At 37.7% G+C, this 16995-nt stretch overlaps 1 protein-coding gene across 5 annotated transcripts in view; it reads left to right on the plus strand.

Moving 5' to 3' along the window:
* The first annotated feature begins 3 nt into the window (after positions 1-3).
* METTL4 (methyltransferase 4, N6-adenosine) overlaps positions 4-16995 on the plus strand; it is a 47024-nt gene continuing 30032 nt past the window's right edge. For 3 of the 5 annotated variants that reach the window (XR_009488204.1, XR_009488203.1, XM_059858871.1), the window contains exons 1-8: positions 5-160; positions 918-1432; positions 2155-2217; positions 5392-5758; positions 7887-7956; positions 9773-9947; positions 10109-10215; positions 10795-10883. Coding sequence is in view for 3 of the 5 variants with exons in the window: in XM_059858871.1 (XP_059714854.1) it covers positions 1001-1432; positions 2155-2217; positions 5392-5758; positions 7887-7956; positions 9773-9947; positions 10109-10215; positions 10795-10883 (1303 nt within the window). In the remaining 2 variants the exon portion in view is untranslated. Of the gene's footprint in view, positions 161-917; positions 1433-2154; positions 2218-5391; positions 5759-7886; positions 7957-9772; positions 9948-10108; positions 10216-10794; positions 10884-15064; positions 15267-16995 lie in introns of those variants that run through there. The other 2 variants (XM_059858890.1, XM_059858889.1) reach the window with 2 other exon arrangements.

Raw genomic sequence — 16995 nt, forward strand, 5'->3', positions numbered from 1 at the left:
TGCGTCACGGCGGGGCCGCGGGCCGGGCAGCGCGGCGGGCGGGACCAGGGGCGGTGGGAATCGAGCGGAGGAGGAGCGGTGGAAATAGAGGGGAGGAGGCTCCCACTCCCCGGAAAGGCTCGGGGTAAGGCCATGGCCGTACAACATGCTTGCGCCCACGGTGAGTGTGTACCAGGCGCTGCCGGGTCACGGCGAGCCCCTGGCTTTTTCTCCAGCCGCCGAGAGTTTTGCTAGGGAGAAGCCTGAGCTCTTGGTCCCTGTATGCCCGCAGGGATGGGAGTCGGCGCCCGGCCTCAGCAGCGCTGGGGCTGCAGCTGCCCTTGTGCCTGTATTACTGCTTCTGGGTGCTGTCATAGTGATCTATGTCTCTATATGTGTATGTATATGTGTATTTGTGTGTGTGTTTAGATACAGTGTATTCACACACACACACACACATATATATATATATATATGCGTATATGTGTGTGTTTATGTGTGACTGTGTATAGCACGTGTGTATATACAGAGTGTGAATATAAATGGTATATATGTAGTCTATATAGCATGTGTGTAACATATGTAGTAAAGACATGTAGTGTAAATGCATGTATGTGTGGTGTATATACAGTGTATAGATATACACACATACCATATAATTTTAGACATAACTGGTGTGTCATAGGGCTGTTTTCTGACTTGTTAAAAAGAGTAAGTGCATACCGTATAAAAGTATAAAAAGTCATGTAAAATTTAGTTGCTATAAAAAACTAAATAGGGATGGGGAAGTATAGTGGTGTATAATGGGGAACCCAGCTGAAGTCAGAAGTTTCAACAGTATGCCCTGTGTGTGCATGGAAATGACTGTCAGAAGGTAGGTGCTAATTTATTAAACAGTGATAATTTTGTAAAGTGAATTCTTATAAAAATTCCCACAGGAGGAGGTTGCTCCAGGAAGGGCAAATGGTTGGTGAAGGCTGCAGTTTCGGGGAGCTGATTTTTCGTCCTGAAAAGGGGACTTATGATGTCTGTGGTACATCGTCTGGCAGTGGGATGGCTTGTGGATCATCTCTCTTTCATCAACCAGTGTGGCTATGAGATCTGTGACTCCTTTGCACACCCTGGGGGTGTCACTCACAATGCTTCTGTCATATCTACTGAAGACTGTCACAGTATTTCTGCTTTTGCTGCCACCCACTCATCAAGTGACGGTCCTTCTTATGGTCCTGGAAATGCCGTAGAAACAGAAGGTAAAAGAGCAAAAATGAGATATGTGTTTCGGGAGGAGTTCTTTGATGTTTCTAAGCCCCATATAGCCGTAGCTCCTGAGGAGCAGCTGTGTCAGGGATGCCCTGAGATGACTCTGACAGAAATAAAGGCCAACAGCAACAGAGAGGAATACCAAGAAGGAACAAAGAGTGACACTGGAGATTCTCTTGCCACTGCTAGGAAGGTATGTTATCTGTAACACAGTAAATTACAGTAATCCCTTGATAAATAATATACTACTAATATTGTTTTGCATACCCAAGTCTTTTTAGATAGTGTAGAAGAGTGGGAAATTTTGAGAATATTCCTGTATCCCTCATGTCAGTAATGTGCATTCTATGTCTCATAAGCAGTGGATTTCTCCTGAAATCTCCTGACACTGGTTGTGGCCAGGTACACAGTCTGAAGCTGTGGTAGCTGTTGAGATTGTACAGATTAGCAAGATGGGAAAGACAGTATGAATTTGCTTTCAGTGTTGTTCAGTACTGTTCCATATGGGCAAAAAAAAAATGAGAGTCACTGGTCTAAACCAATAAATGTACATGAAGACATAGTTTTTTTTTTTTTTTCTTTTATTGGTAAACTGCACTTGGCAGCTAAAACTTTTAGTATGGGCCCAAAGGATGCATGGGCAAAAACTGTGCACTAGGTAGATTCAGATCCTAGTGCCATGAATAATTTAAAACAGCTTTAAGCCTATGTACCTTGTGAAAGCCTGCAGCAGGTTAGGTATTTTCAGATCTTTTTGCTTATTTGACTTGTACTTGTGGTAGAAAAACAGATGGAAACTTTGTTCTGCTTTTAAAGAGTTCATTTGTAATTCAGGTATGTTTGACTTATTTTCCCCTTTTATTTCATTGTGGAATGATGTGGATTTGTTGTTGTTGGTTTTTGCTAATTCTGCAGAAACGTAAAAGGAAATGTGTATTCAACCAAGGTGAACTGGATGCTTTGGAATACCATTCAAAGGTAAGTTGGAAAAAAATGTATATTTTGCAAGTACCTGCTACTTGACTTTGGGCGTGTGCCGAACGGAGGGCATGGTTGCAAACAAATTTTGGTTTTGTAGCTTGTTCCACTGGTGAAAAGAAGGAAAGGGAAAGGAAGGTCAGTCTCTCCAGTCCTTATTTGAATTCATGCTTACAGCATAGGTCTTCTATGTGAAATTGCATCTGAGACATTACAAAGAGCTGGAAGCTGCATTCACAAAGTAACTTGGACTGTTATAGACAGCTGAACATTGTGTTGTGATGAGTTGACTATTAGGAGTTGGCTGATTTGAAATTGGCAGTGTAACCTGTTCTGAAGATCAGCTCCTCAGTGTTTCAGGACACTGTGCTGAAGTTAGTCAACACTTTTGTGACCAAATGTGCTTCAAAATATCTTATTCTGCAATTGAAAAAAAATCTTTCCCTAGTGTTAATCTTTCCCTAGTGTTTTATATTGTCCTACTAAAACATTATGAATGAATTGGAATTCAAGTCTGTATGCTTATGTCAGTTGTGTACTGGTGAAGATACAACTGAATTACACTGAAACATAGTAGTGAGTTGTAGAAATGCAATCTGTAGGTAATGTTTGATGTATTACTGCTTTCCCAAATAGTAATGTGAACCTGAACTAGGAGAGCTATACTTGTTCTTTCCTTTGACAAAGGTTTAGTCATATTGGACTTTTTGCTTAAATCTGTTCTGCTTGAACTACGTTTAGAAGATTATGCTTTTTTCTTTTATATGGCAACAATCTTGTAGTACACTTGTGCATGTGAAAACTTGCTGATACAATGTAGAAGTCCTGTGATTATTTTTGTGAATAAGCTATGCATGTGCAGAATCACCTTAAAGGAGAAAACTTTGAAGTTCAGCATCAACATGAGTATGAAAACGCTAAGGCTAAAATAAAATGATTTAACAATAAGGAAAGAAATGAAGATAAGAAGTTTGATGCCTCAGAGGCTTGGGTAACTTTGGTGATATTTGGTGAATATGTGGAAAAGACAGAGTTTGGAAAAATCTGTGACTCCAGTTAGCCTCTTATATCATTCACAGATTAGAAAGTATTGGGTTTTAACTATATTTGTGTTATTAAATGTTATAGCTCTGCAAGTTAACCCAGATTATTTTGTCACTTATTTATATTTGTAGACTAATCAAAAATAAACACAAACAACCACAATTTTTTGTTTTTGCAAGTGAATCTATGAATTTCAGTCAGTGTCAACAAAGGGAACAGTACACAATATGCTAAATTCCTTCAGCAGCCATTTGTTAAAACTCCCGCTTTGATTGCTTCATAGTCAAGAGACTTTGTCCACTTTCTCCACCTGTGAGTTAACACATGCATGTAAGAAGGTATAATTTCTAAAGATATGTTTATTAATTCTTTTGAAGAAGTATGAACTTTTTTTATCACAAACCTAGGTACTAAAAATTTATGACTCTGTATTCTCTGGTATTTAGAGGTGGCACTATTAAATTATAAAAAAAAAATCTTTTTCTTCCCATGCCACTAATCTGGGAATTGCAATAAAATGTATTTTGTAAAACCTTCTTGTAATCTTGAAGATTCTGTAATCAGAAGCTTTTGAAACCACGGCATAATGACTTTTTACAGGGGCTTTAATAAAATTCCTGTAACTGACAATGGACAAATGGATAAACCCACCTCACTGACAATCTAAACTCATAAACGCTCCATGATTTGCAAATAAAATGGGTCTCTAAATTTTGTGAAGGGGAGGTGCTGACTCCCCAGCAGGTGAATGACAGTGCATATACATCTGAGAATTGTGTCATCATGGACTGACTAATGGGCTATTTGAGATGTTTGCCACTTAGGAAAGTTGCAAAAATCGAATTATGATACTTTAATTTGATTTTCTGATTGTACTTCTGTATGACTGTAAAATGCATAAACTGTTGTTTTATGAAGTGAATTGAAATGTGGAAAATGACTGATTTTTAGATCCCAGTATACATTTTAATTAAAAAGATGTTTATGAGCACAGTAACTTGAAATTAAATTAGAATTTTAAATTAAACTTCAGATAATTGCTTTGAAATTTGTGTTTGGTTGAAACAATGATATTCCACATCTGTTGTCTGAAATGTTTTATTCAGTAGTGTCTCGCTCTTTCTTTCTCCAGCCTTCTAATTATTGTAAATATCCCAAAAAATGAAAACCAGCAACAGAAGTTAGTGTGGTGTCCTGGTTTTGGCTGGGATAGAGTTAGTTTTCTGCTTGGTAGCCGGACAGCTAATGCAGAGTTGCTGGAGTGGAAGTGCTGCAAATGGAAAATAAACCTAAGACTTTTAAAAAGCCCCAGAGTCAGCATATTGGATGCTCAAGGTGGATGTGTTGCCCAAATGTCTGCACCCAGCTGCAGCTGTTTTGTCCCTTCCAGCCTGGTCAGGATAGATCAGAAAACATCAAAGATTCTCATTTTGGGTTTAGCATGAAGATAGTGTTGACAGCAACAATTCAGACATCAGTGTGTTAAGCCGTGCTTACCCTAAGTCAAGGAGTTTTCAGTTTCCCGTGCTCTGCCAGCGAGCAGGTGCACAAAGGAAGCTGGGAGGGAACACGGCCAGGACAGGTGACCCAAATTTGCCAGAGGGATATTCCATGCATAGGATATCATGCTCACTATATAAACAATGAGAGTTGGCCAGGAGCCACGGATTTGCTACTAAGGGATGGGCTGGACATCAGTTGGTAGGTGGTGGGCGTTCTTACTGTGCGTCATTTGTTTCTCTTGGGCTGTACTTTTCTCTCTCTCCCACTTTTCAATAATAAAAATAATGATAATAATTTTTTAGTTTTAGTTTTTAAACTGATCTTATAGTAGCCCATGAGGTTTGCTTTTTTCCCTTGGATTCTTCTCCCCACCAGGGATTGTGAGGCATGTGGTGTGAGCGAATGGCTGTGTGGTACTTGGTTGCCAGCTGGGTTATACCAAGACACACACCTTGTTATAATGCCTTTGTAGCTTTTGAGCCAGTGATCTCAGTAATTGGCAAGGATCCTTTTCCCTGCCTGCAGCTTGAAAATGTTTTGACTTCAGTTGCATTTTCCATGGTCAAGTAGATATTGAAAGATCTTTTCTTTTTTTCCTTTGGCTTTTTGTTTTTTGTCACCCTACAGATCAGGAAGCTCATTTGGGAAGGGACTTTGCATTTAGTCCGAGAGGGACTCAAAAGTGGTTTTCTTCACCGTACGACTGCAAAACTCAATTGCAGGAAGAATAATGTTCCTCAGCGCATTGTCTGTGGGTTGGCTGAATTATGTGAAATGGCAAAGCAGTTTCCAGCTGTGAATGAAAGTGACCATCAAGCTGTACGTGTGCTAGAGGAGGAAACCTCCAGTGCAGAGCAGGACCTGCTTTCGTGTGTCATGGAAAACAGCTCAGACTGTGCAAAGATAATTGTGTTAATGGGGCAGAAATACTTGGTGCCACCAAGAAGCAGTTTTCTCTTATCTGATATTTCATGTTTACAGCCCCTGCTGAACTGTAAGTATCTTTAGGTGTTTTCTCCTGCCCAAGAAGGGCAGTTAATGTCAAGATGACTCAATGAACAGATTTTAACATACAGCATCACACTGGTAGCAAATGCTGCTCAGGCTTTCAAGGTGATATTTCTAACTTCGTGCAAATAGGTAAGGACTTTCAAAGGAATGTTGAGTGGTTAGGAGGTCATGTCATGAGGGGATTATTTGTCTCCAGGAGGCTCCTTTAAAAGTCTCAGCCAAAATACAGCAGTTTGTGAGCGTGTTCTGAGCAGCTGTCAGCACAGAAGTCACAAACTGAATTGGGACTGGCTGTGCTGCTGGGTCCCTGTCCCACAGGATGGGCCTTTAGCATAGGTAGGTCCATGCTGCTGCTGAAGTGGTGGTCTTGCTGTCTTGATTTTTAGCTAGATTAAACTATGGGGGTGGGATGAGATAATGCGCCGTAAAGCAAATATTCATTTACAGACTCATCCTGTTCAGTGGCAGGGTCTTTTTAGATTGGAATAAACAGGTCGTGGAACAAAGCCCAGTATCCCCCAGGGAAGGTAACGGTTTGAGAGGCTGTTGCACCCAGCTGGAGGGCAACACCACTTAAGCAAGACCACCAGTAGCAAGCATGACTTTACTTTTCAGCTGCTGTGTTTCACAGCTGAGAGTATTGGCTTATGCAAAAATCATGACAGGGAAATGAGGGGATTTTAGAATAATCAAGTTCTCTGTAAAAGTAGATCAAAAGCTATCTGAGGCACTAACCCCAACCCTAAGCTGACAGCATGCATCAGTCTTCAGTGCCATTCCATTAGCTTTCAAATTGACCTTCATTATTATTATTTTTATTATTACTATTATTTTTATCTCTATCAGTCACAGCTAGGAGTTATCAGACAGTCTTACAGCAAAGATGTTGCCTGTGAGCAAGAGCTGGGCATTACTGCTCTTCCCTCTAATCAGTAATTTTAGAATTTTTAATTGTGCATGAGAAGAGAGGAAGCATGTGTAATTTAGATGTTATGATTTTTTAATTTTGTTTTTTATTGAGAAGATATTCAGGAGGTAGAATCTTACTATCTAAATAATAATCTTGCATTTGAAGTTCAAAATCTAGCTAGCTAGTTGTTTTCATCTGTAGGAAAGATTATTATCACTCTGCTACCACTCTGCACAGCTGAGTGTGTAAGATTCTCCAAGGAGTTACAGAGCAGTCTAAGAAACCTGAGCAAATGCTTTTGAAATAAACAACAGTGAATGTTAACATAATGCCCTGACTGTAGACTTTTTTCCTCAGTAAATCTGCTGTCCATTTTAATTACTATTTTTCTTCTTCCCTTTCACCTGTCAAAAGAGAAGTAATTCTTTCTGGTCAGTCCACTGTAAGGATAACACCTCCAGTGTTAAATGAATAATATGTAGTAATCACATTTCATGAACATCAAATACTAAGCTGTTGTCCTTACTGTCAGACTCAATGAAAGAACAAATATGTTCTCTGGAGAAATAAAATTGGAGAGTTCTATTTTTTCATGGATGTGTTCTGTATTCTCCATCCTCCAGCTAAAGTAAACTCAGCTTCTCCCATGAAAATGCTTTCAGTTCTTTACTCTTCTTCATTGATTCCCATTTCATACACTATGTCTAGCTATCTGTCTCTCTTTACCTCCAGTAGTGCAAAACAGTTTTCTAGGGCTGGCTCGAAGCTCTGCATATCCCTGTTGGCCTGATAAAAGATCAAACAGGACAGGAATATTGCATTCTGGGCTGTAGCTTTTCACTCAGCTGGGTGCCTTATTGCATAGCTTCTGTTGGGAAACTTTGAAAAATTTTTATTTTTGAGACTTGCACTCTGCTATCTTTTTTTTTTTCTGAAAGTCCTAAAGATACTCAAAATTTCTTAGAGGGATCTGACACGGGCCACATAAAAGTCCTTTCCTTAGGTAATCAGCCTAAAAATATTGAATTTTCTGGATATGATTATCTGAATTAAAACTAGCATGTCAAAAGTCTTTTACCTTCTTATTTGGAAAGAACAGAAGAAATTTGCAGTTTTGCTATATATCTGTTTTAACTCATAGATATTTTTTAAGGCTAGTTTACTGATTTTTCTTTTTTTTTTTCTTAATTTCACTTGCCAGACAAGAAAAAATATGATGTAATTGTGATTGATCCACCATGGGAGAACAAGTCTGTTAAAAGGAGCAACAGGTATGTTTTATTGTAAAATCAAACCAACTTTGACATTGCAGCTTACAAAGGGTAACTAACATTTTAATATATTGATCCAATCCAGGACCAGTATAACTGTGAGACTGTAGCTGAAACTTGTAAATATTTTCACACCTTCAAATGCTTACCTTCAAATCTATGGACTGTCTTAAGTATTTCACTGAAATGTGTTGGATACTTGGCATAGAAGATATTTGCAAGAGTAGATCTTAAATTATCTAGCTGCTGAGAGAATGTTAGCCCTTTACAAAGAAAGTATGGATTCAGCTGTTCTGTAGATCATGCACATATTAGTTTGTAATTAATAGAGTTCCTTCAGTGGACATAAAGCTAGATAAATATGTAAGCATTTCCAGGACTGAAATCTTGCTCAGAAGTTTGAGTGGGTTTTAATTTAATTTGAGGTGTAACTTAAGCTTCAGTCTAATGTTTAGAAGAACACAATAATGCAGCAGTGAAATCCTCTATTGCAATAGGAGCTCTGAGTACAGTAGTTTATGAAGTTATTAACTTAAATTTTTATGGGCTTCCTTCACTGCTGAGAAACATTATGTTTGTGCTAGTGGAGTCCTCTTGATTACCATAGAATTGTATCTCTTTGAAAGAAGGGTGGACAGGAAATACAGTCTTACGACTTTCTAGAATAAAGTTTGCTGTGGCTTTTGATGTTTGTTATGAAGACATAATTTGAAGATGTAGAGACTGATGTGTAGGCTTTCCTTTGAAAGCCCTTCAGAAACCTCTATAAACTCTTATGCAAATGAGACATTTCTCATTCAGAAATGTCTTTCTTGAGTATATAAGTTACTCAGAGAATAATTGTAGTTACGAGCATAAGTTAGTCACCAAGATCCTTTCTCCCTTGTGAAATAAAGGCAAAGAGTGGAGGAGCTATCACTGCTCATAATTATCTTGTTGACAGCTAATCATTGTGAAGCATTTCTCATCTAGGTGAATATTTTCTCCTCTAGACAGTTCAGGAGGTTTTTGGATTTTATTCTTGTTCACTGTTTCTCACTGTAGCATTGTGTGGTGTCCTGGCTACCCACACGGTGGCTGCCAATTTTCATTAGGCAGTGGGCCAATATTTTTGGTGCTGCAATGTGTAGGTTCCGTGAGCTTCACTTTATTGATAGTGTAGAATTGCATAATGAAAAAAAATGGTAGAACAGGACATGATCTGGAAAGCATCCTGCAGTCACTGGTGTATCATTCAGTTAGCTCAGAAAAGTGCAGAATGGCTTTGAATAACCTAGAAAACTTCTACCATAGCTGATAATTTTAAAAAATGAACAACTTGTGAAAATAATTGGAGAAGTTATTATCTCTAATGACCTCTTCTCTTGCTATTCAAATTAGTGTGACTCACTTGCCATTTTCATTCAGAAGAGAGTTTATTATGACAAGTGAATAGTATTACGTTGCCTAAGAAGCTGTTCACTAAATAGCTTTGTTCTAGCACAAAGATGAGAATATTTAGTTACATCTGATAGTTCTTAAATGAAACATGTGCTTCTAAGCTTCAGAGTCACAACTAATAGTGCTGTATTTCAAGGGATAGTGGAAATGTGTAGTTCAAGGTTCTGCTCAGTAAAACTTATGTACAGAAATGATTTCATATCAAATCTCTCAGAATTGTCCACTGGGTGTCAGTCTTGAACAATTTTTATGACTTAGATTGTCAGGAGATAATTCTTGAAGTGACTGGTCTGTGTAATTTTTTTATCAATTTGTTTTGCTTTGCAAGTTTTATGGTTGGTATATGCAAATTTGCTTTCTCACTTTATTGGCATAGGTACAGCTACTTGTCTTCATGGCAAATCAAGCAGATTCCTGTACCAGCACTGGCTGCTCCAAATTGTCTTGTAGTCACATGGGTGACTAATAGACAGAAGCACTTACGTTTTGTTAAGGATGAACTTTATCCTCACTGGTCAGTGAAAACACTTGCCGAGTGGCACTGGGTAAAAGTAAGTTCTTAATTTATTTTGTTGCTTTCTTGGAGACTAAGACTTGCACTACATTTGCTTTGTGATATCATCAGTATCCTTCTTTTTATAAAGAAAAAAGGCTTGGAAAAATATGAGATATTAAAGTTTCCTACTGTATATTTTTAACTCTCTTGTGTCAGATTACTACAGCTGGAGAATTTGTGTTGCCTTTGGATTCTTTGCACAAAAAACCATATGAAGTTCTCATATTGGGGAGAGTTCAAGAAGATGTAAAGGAAGCCTTAAGGTATGTCAAGATATTTATGGTAAATGTCTTTTTTTTGCAGCTGCTAGGATTCCCTTTTTATTGTATCACTTACTCATAATGCAATATAATGTCCCACAATCTCTTGGCTGATTGTGGACCTAAAGATAGCCTTTTTAGCTTCAGAGTAAGGGAGTGCCTTAGTGAGACTAAAGAATGGAACCCCTTGTCTGTTCTTGCATCTGCTGTCTTGGGAAACTGTCTTGGACAAAAGCCTTGTGGTCAGGGCTTCCTTTGCTGATAGGTTGTCTTGGATCATGAGTCCTTGGCACAGGCTGATGCCATTTTGGGGGTGCTGCTGTTTCGCACATGACAGCCTACAGGACTGCATTGTTTGTTCTCAGTGGCTTTGCGTGGCTGTTGTAAACCATGTTTTGGCCAAAGCCTCGATGATTTCATAAACTGTCACTTTTTATATTACATCTCAGCAGCATTTAACTTCCCTTGGGCTTCCCTGAAGTTTGTGAATGAGCACATCTGAAATAACTCTGCAAGAGCTGTAGCATCACATTGGGTAACATTCATTCTCATGTTTCTTTTCTTTTTTGATTTATATGACAGGAAATCTGAAGGTGTTCTCCCAATTCCAGAGCATCAGTTAATTGTCAGCATACCCTGCAGTCTGCATTCACATAAGCCTCCTCTTGCTGGTAAGTTTTGGTTTTTATGCCTAATGTTTCTGTAGCACAGTGGACTTGAATGCCTCATTATGGGATGTACCTAGAAATGCCTTAATTTCCCATCTGTCAAGCAATTTTACTCAACAGAACTTGTGGTTCCTCTAAAAGTGTTTTGAAGCACATCAGTCCTGGTCTCAAAAAATTAATGTGAAAACTAGAACTTCAGGTAGTACTGTGTGAACATTTTGGGTAGACATAGAAAAAATGTTGCCTTTTTCAGAATTTATCTTTTACATGCTGCAAAAGCAGTTTTACAGATACTTCATATATGAAGTTGTGACAAATGACTTAATGTACCTTGTGAGGGAGAGACCTTTGGGAATACATAAAATAGGAAAGCAGAAACCTCTTTCTTTATTATGTCATCCTGAAATAAATGTTTACATATCTGCATGAATTGATTATATGCCTGCAGTACAATTATGCCTAAATCGTACTAAATCCAAAAAAATGGCTATTTTAAGATTGCCAACAAGCGGCAAAAAATAAGGCATGCCCTGCTTGTTTCTGAGGAATTGTATTTCACTCACTGAAGTTGTATTTCACTCACTGAAATTGATGCAGTAATTCCAGCCAGTCAGTTAGCGTGGGTATAAATTCAGCTTTTTAGAACTAGTCCAAAGAATTGTTCTGGAGCACTTCTATTAATTTCATCAATAGAAAGTGGTACTTCTTTCATCATTACAGCTCCTTAGAATTTTACAAGGCTGTGGTAATAAATATATTTAATATCTCTCAAAAAATTGATTTCATCCTTCACCAAGGGGGAAGCTTGTGATGAGTCTGCAAATATGTGTTTTGTATTCACATCAGAAAAGGCAGGTAGAAGAAGTGTTAAATGCTCTTGGAGAGGAGTGGTGTCATGCTTTGCTTCACTGATATGCTTTCCTTTTTCTCTTCCCAAGGGGTAGAACTGCTTTTGATCTGAACAATTGTTGTATCTCCAGGGATGCTCTAACACCTGTGTCTGGGGGCTTGCATTTATTAAATTACCATATATATATATACATATGCATACATACACACACGCCTGTTAAAAAACTAGTAGAAAGGACATACTTTGGTTAGCTAAAAATAGAAGAAAGAGAAGGGCAGTTCTACGAGGATCTTTGTGCCATCCTGAAGCCACATCTTCAAGAATTAGGCTACAGCAGGGGGTATATCTGTTGATTTAAGCTGATGAACAGTGGGGTGGTTATTTATGAGGCTGTTACCTAGGCTGTCTTTAGCAAGCCAATACTTATCAGCAAACTTGGACACAAACAGGAAACTTGTGAGGCATCCAAGGGTGCAAATCAGCAGTTTGGATGTATTATGGAAAATTTTAGTGCAACAATGGTCTTTGGAACAATTATTTTTGTTCCAAGGGCAGAATCTAGAAACCATATTGGAGAATACTTTATAAATTATAACCCTGAGTAGACTTTGAAGGAAAGTATCCTTCCTAATTTTTTGTGTATTCCTTGAGTCTTCAGTTGAATAATGAGATTTGATAACATTGTGCAGCATTTGTGTTTCTCTTTGAAAAAATGAGCTTGCTTGGAGCAATATGAATGGTTTAAAAAGTTTTTGTGAAAATCCGTGTATATCCTACAGGTTTTTTTGGCAGGTCTGTGAAGAATATGGTTATGTAATGAAAATGTAGACAATAAAGCAAAAGCTGATTGCTGATGCTTTGACTTCTGTGCTGTACAAGGTGTTGCTTTCATGACCAGGCAATATTCTCAAGCAGCCAGTAGAGAGCAGCTGAGCTGCATCCTAGAGGAGTTCAGAAGAAATTTGAACAGAAGCAGAGATTTGGCAAGGGGGAAGAAGGACACTTGATGAGTCACACACATTCTTTATGCTTTGTTTAAGTAGTAACAAAGCCAAAAATATTAGTATTTACTGATGCTGTCTGGCACTTTGTTTCTTATTACAACAATAAAGGTTGTATGTTGGTACATATGTAGACACTTAATGACTGATTATAAGAGTTTATCTCTCTGGGGGAAGAGAGGGATGTAAATTAAAGTAAGCCATCAAAAAGAGATGTTTGTGTTCCTACAGTGCATTTAACCATGAAATTGCAACTGTAGGGGTTTTTGGTGATGCATGTGCTGTGTTCAATGCTTAGAGCTCTAATATGTCATTGTAAATGTACTTAAGCTGCTTTATGCAAATGTGTTAAAATCAAATTTTATTACTCCAGGTTTTGATTCAAATAACAGCAGGTTTTCTTCCTAATTCAATTCAATGGTGCTCTTAGAGAGCACAAAAGATACTCTGTTACAGATATGTATGTATGAAGTTCTACATAACTTCACATCACCTTTTTTCCTTTTCCTGTATTATGGATTGTTGTTACAGCCATTGCTCTTCCAGTTTTTAAGTATATGCATTTATTGTCAGAAAATAATGCTGTTGTGTAGGAGTTTGCCTAAAAGCAGTGGAATTAATTCTTGGCTATGTTCTAACTAATTTGCATATATTCAGGAGAACTGTGCAATGAAGACTCATGGGAGGTCCCTCCTCCTGTAGCAATGATGGTTTATTAGGCCATGTTATAAAGGTTTGCTTGGAACTGAAAAAAGTAAATGCCTTTTGTTTCCTTATGGGCCTTGTGAGCTTTTGCTGTAAGACTGATTGATTGTTGCATCAGCATCTAGGTTTAACTTGAAGTTCAGGAAAGATGCAGTGCTGTAAAGCACTGTAAAGCCATCTTTGAGCTGGATTTCAGATAGTTTTCTGGTCCAGGGTTTAGACAAATTGGGCAATAAGGACCTCTAAATTGCAAACTCTTTTGAAGGGTTGTTTTAAACTGAGAGAACTTGTGTTTTGTGCTTTGCATGGCTCACTGATCAGGCAGTGAAAAAGCAGACAGTTATTTTCACTTTATATATCCAATTTGTCAATGCAGAACCTGATTTTTAGGCAGTGGAAGTTCAAAAAATAAGGAGAAACTCTTTCTTGTTTCAAAGATAGCTCATTTAAACATTTTTAGGTGCATGCATCTTAAATATGTGTCTGGGATTAGGAGTATGCAGGTGTGTCAAGTCTCCTGCCTGGCCACTGGATCGTGCTTCAGAATGAAATGGGTTTTCTGGAGCTGTTGTGTCTGCCAGCTGGCTTTGTGCTTGCTTCACGTGTCCTAGGGCATTAGGTGCTCAAGTATAAGTACCTGAGTTGCTGTCATAGTGTTTGTGACACCTGCAAGTGATAAAGAATAGGCTGTTTATCATCTATTTAACCTGTTTCCTGTCAGTGGTATCTGTAAGTGGATAGAAGTAATTGTGTTCTGTTTTTTTTTTTTTTTTTTCAATCTATTCCTGTGGTAGAAAAACTCAATACTTAATTTTTTCTACTGATGGAACTCCTCTAAGCTGTTTTCAGAGGAAAAAACCCCAAGGGTTTGCTTGAGGGCTGCAGATCAGATCCATGTGTGTTGAGATAGCCTCCTGGTGATGTAAAGGTCTAACAAAGAAGACGTAATTTGTGATTTGAGCACTGATTTTTCCTATTTGAAGGAAACCAATGTAATGAGATTTAAAGCCAACAAAATTCAGCTCTTTTGATATGGTAATTTTGTTGCAGTGCAAGTTACTGCTCGATGTGATTATGTAAATGCCTACAACCTAGCAATGAACAATCATACTATAATGTGATTTCAAATTATATGTAATATGGCTGCTTTTTTTTAAAAAGCCTTCTAAGTTTAAAAAGATGCTCTCTCTGCCAGAAGGAGGGGGGGAGATTCCTGTGACTTCCTTTTTAAATTCTAGAACCAAATTGATAGAAAGACTGGCACATGTTTCCTGCTTCTGCTGAACTGATCGATTTCTTGGCTACTGCTTTTTTGTTTTCTGGTGAACCAGTCTTTGAATCTCTGAAGTGGGCTTTTCAAATTTTTTCATTTAGGCATGGAAGTTTTTGGTGCCTGTTAAAACTGCTTTGGATTACTGAACCTAATCTTATGATGATTTTTTTTAACTTATGAATTTTAAGATCTACCACCTCTCTAGGCAATCTGTTCAGTGTTTCAGCACCCTCATTGTAAACAATTGTTTCCTTAAATCGAGTCTGAATTGATCCTATTTTAGTTTAAAACCTTTATCTCCTGTCCTATTGCTGCAGGCCCTGCTAAAATAAGTTTGTTGCCTTCTTTCTTACAGGCCCCATTTAAGCCTTGAAAAGCCACAATAAGGTCTCCCTGGAGCCTTCTCATCTTCAAGATGAACAGCACCAACTCTCAGCTTTTCCTCCTAGGAGAGTTGCTTTGGCCCTCTGATCAAATTGTCAGCAAATTATGCACAAGAAATTATTTTCTTAATGGAGCTGTGAAAAGAACAATAAATTTTACCACTTTTTTTATTATGATGTGTTTGCAAATTGATATTAAGCAACTACTCATAAGTGGTGTCTAATTAGATGAACACCCACGACACCAAACAGTGTGTGAATTTTCTGTCAGAACTTAGATTTTCCTCTAAACTTCCCAGACTCTTCTCTGTAAATGCTAGATTTGTTTAAACATTTTATCTTGCCTCTAAAAGAAGCAGGTTTTTGGAATAAGATTCCTTCTGGTAGCAGTATTTTTTAGGTTAAAAGCTGCCTTGATGATAACCCATCTGAGACATCCATGTGACATTTGTTAAAGATTGGGAGAAGGCGAATAGATTTTTATGCCATGCCAAAATACAATAAAGCCCATTAAAAATATTTACAGAAAAGTTTTTAATATATTGGAGCTTTGGAAGAGGTGATCATGTAGGTAGGAAATGCATCTTGGCTAATACTAGAAAGTGAAGTGGGTGCTCATCTTTCTGCAGCAGGAGCAATCCATGACCTGATCAACTGGCAAACTTGATGCAAAAAGTCAGTACTTGAATTGCACCAAAAAAAATAAAAAGAAAAAACATTTCCTCTCATACTTTGGTGTATGTTGACTGGATATGTTTTTGCAATGACCATATCTGAAGAGACTGAGTGAAGCAGCAAAATGTTGGCCTTATGAGCTGTATTTTTAAGTGACAGAGATTCAGAAGTCATTGGCAGATCTGATCTAAAAATGACCAAAGTATCATTTGGGAAGAGATATGTTTCTGTAATTTTTCTTCTTTTATCTTCAGCAGCAAACCAAAAAGCTTAGCATGCAATTTTTAGTATAGATAAGTTTTTCAGTCTTTCTGCCTTCTCTGTGTTGGGTGCTCCTTATCCCTTTATTTTTCTCATGTTTTTACACACAATGTTTTTGTAGCCATTTCATGAAACCTAGTCAAGGAGTTGCTCAAACCAGCCACGGACTAAATGGTTCTATATGACAAGTACACATTTAACAATAAACTCTTTGCAATAATACTTTTCAAGCAAGATGCAAGGTCTTTTCCCATCACTCCAAGAATACCAGTCATGATCAGTGACACAGTTGATGTTAATGATAGGCGTCTTTATATTTGGATTTAGGCAGCAAAAATGCCTAACTGTTAAAGAAATTTGAGATTTATGTTACTGAATAGCAGTAACAGTTATGGAAATATCTCTTCAGCTGCCAGGTTGATATTGGGGAAAAAAATAGTTCCTGCATTTTTATAGCTCTTTTAGTGCTATACTTATTTAACTGGTATTACTTTTAACAGTTGTCATTACAAAAATACTTTTATTCCCTTTAAGGTACAGAGGAAAAGAGAGTGTGCTCTTAATTAAGGAAAGGGTTTATGTATTTATTTATTTATATATATAAGTATTTGCCCCTATGTTATTGGAGCTCAGTGAGGCTTTAGGAGGTGTTTGGTTGATATTAGTAAAAAAAATTCAGATCTCATCTATGTAGAGGCTGAAATAAATCCTCCTTCCCTTTCTCTAAATGAAAACCAATAAATCAAGGCTATTGAAGGCCTTGACAGTATTTTTCAGAATCTCAAGGGCATTTATTTAAGATTACTTTCTCACTATAAATAGTCCAGCTGTTTGATGAAACCTCTGAAATTAATTTGCTGTCTCTCCCTTTTTTAATGAAACATTCATTTTTTCATCTGCCAGCATCACAGGGGAGGTTTTACTTTTTTGCTATTGTTATTTGTACCATTGTCATTGTTGTTGTCTT

The sequence above is a fragment of the Haemorhous mexicanus genome, chromosome 1, assembly GCF_027477595.1.
Source record: "Haemorhous mexicanus isolate bHaeMex1 chromosome 1, bHaeMex1.pri, whole genome shotgun sequence".
NCBI classification, from domain to species: domain Eukaryota; kingdom Metazoa; phylum Chordata; class Aves; order Passeriformes; family Fringillidae; genus Haemorhous; species Haemorhous mexicanus.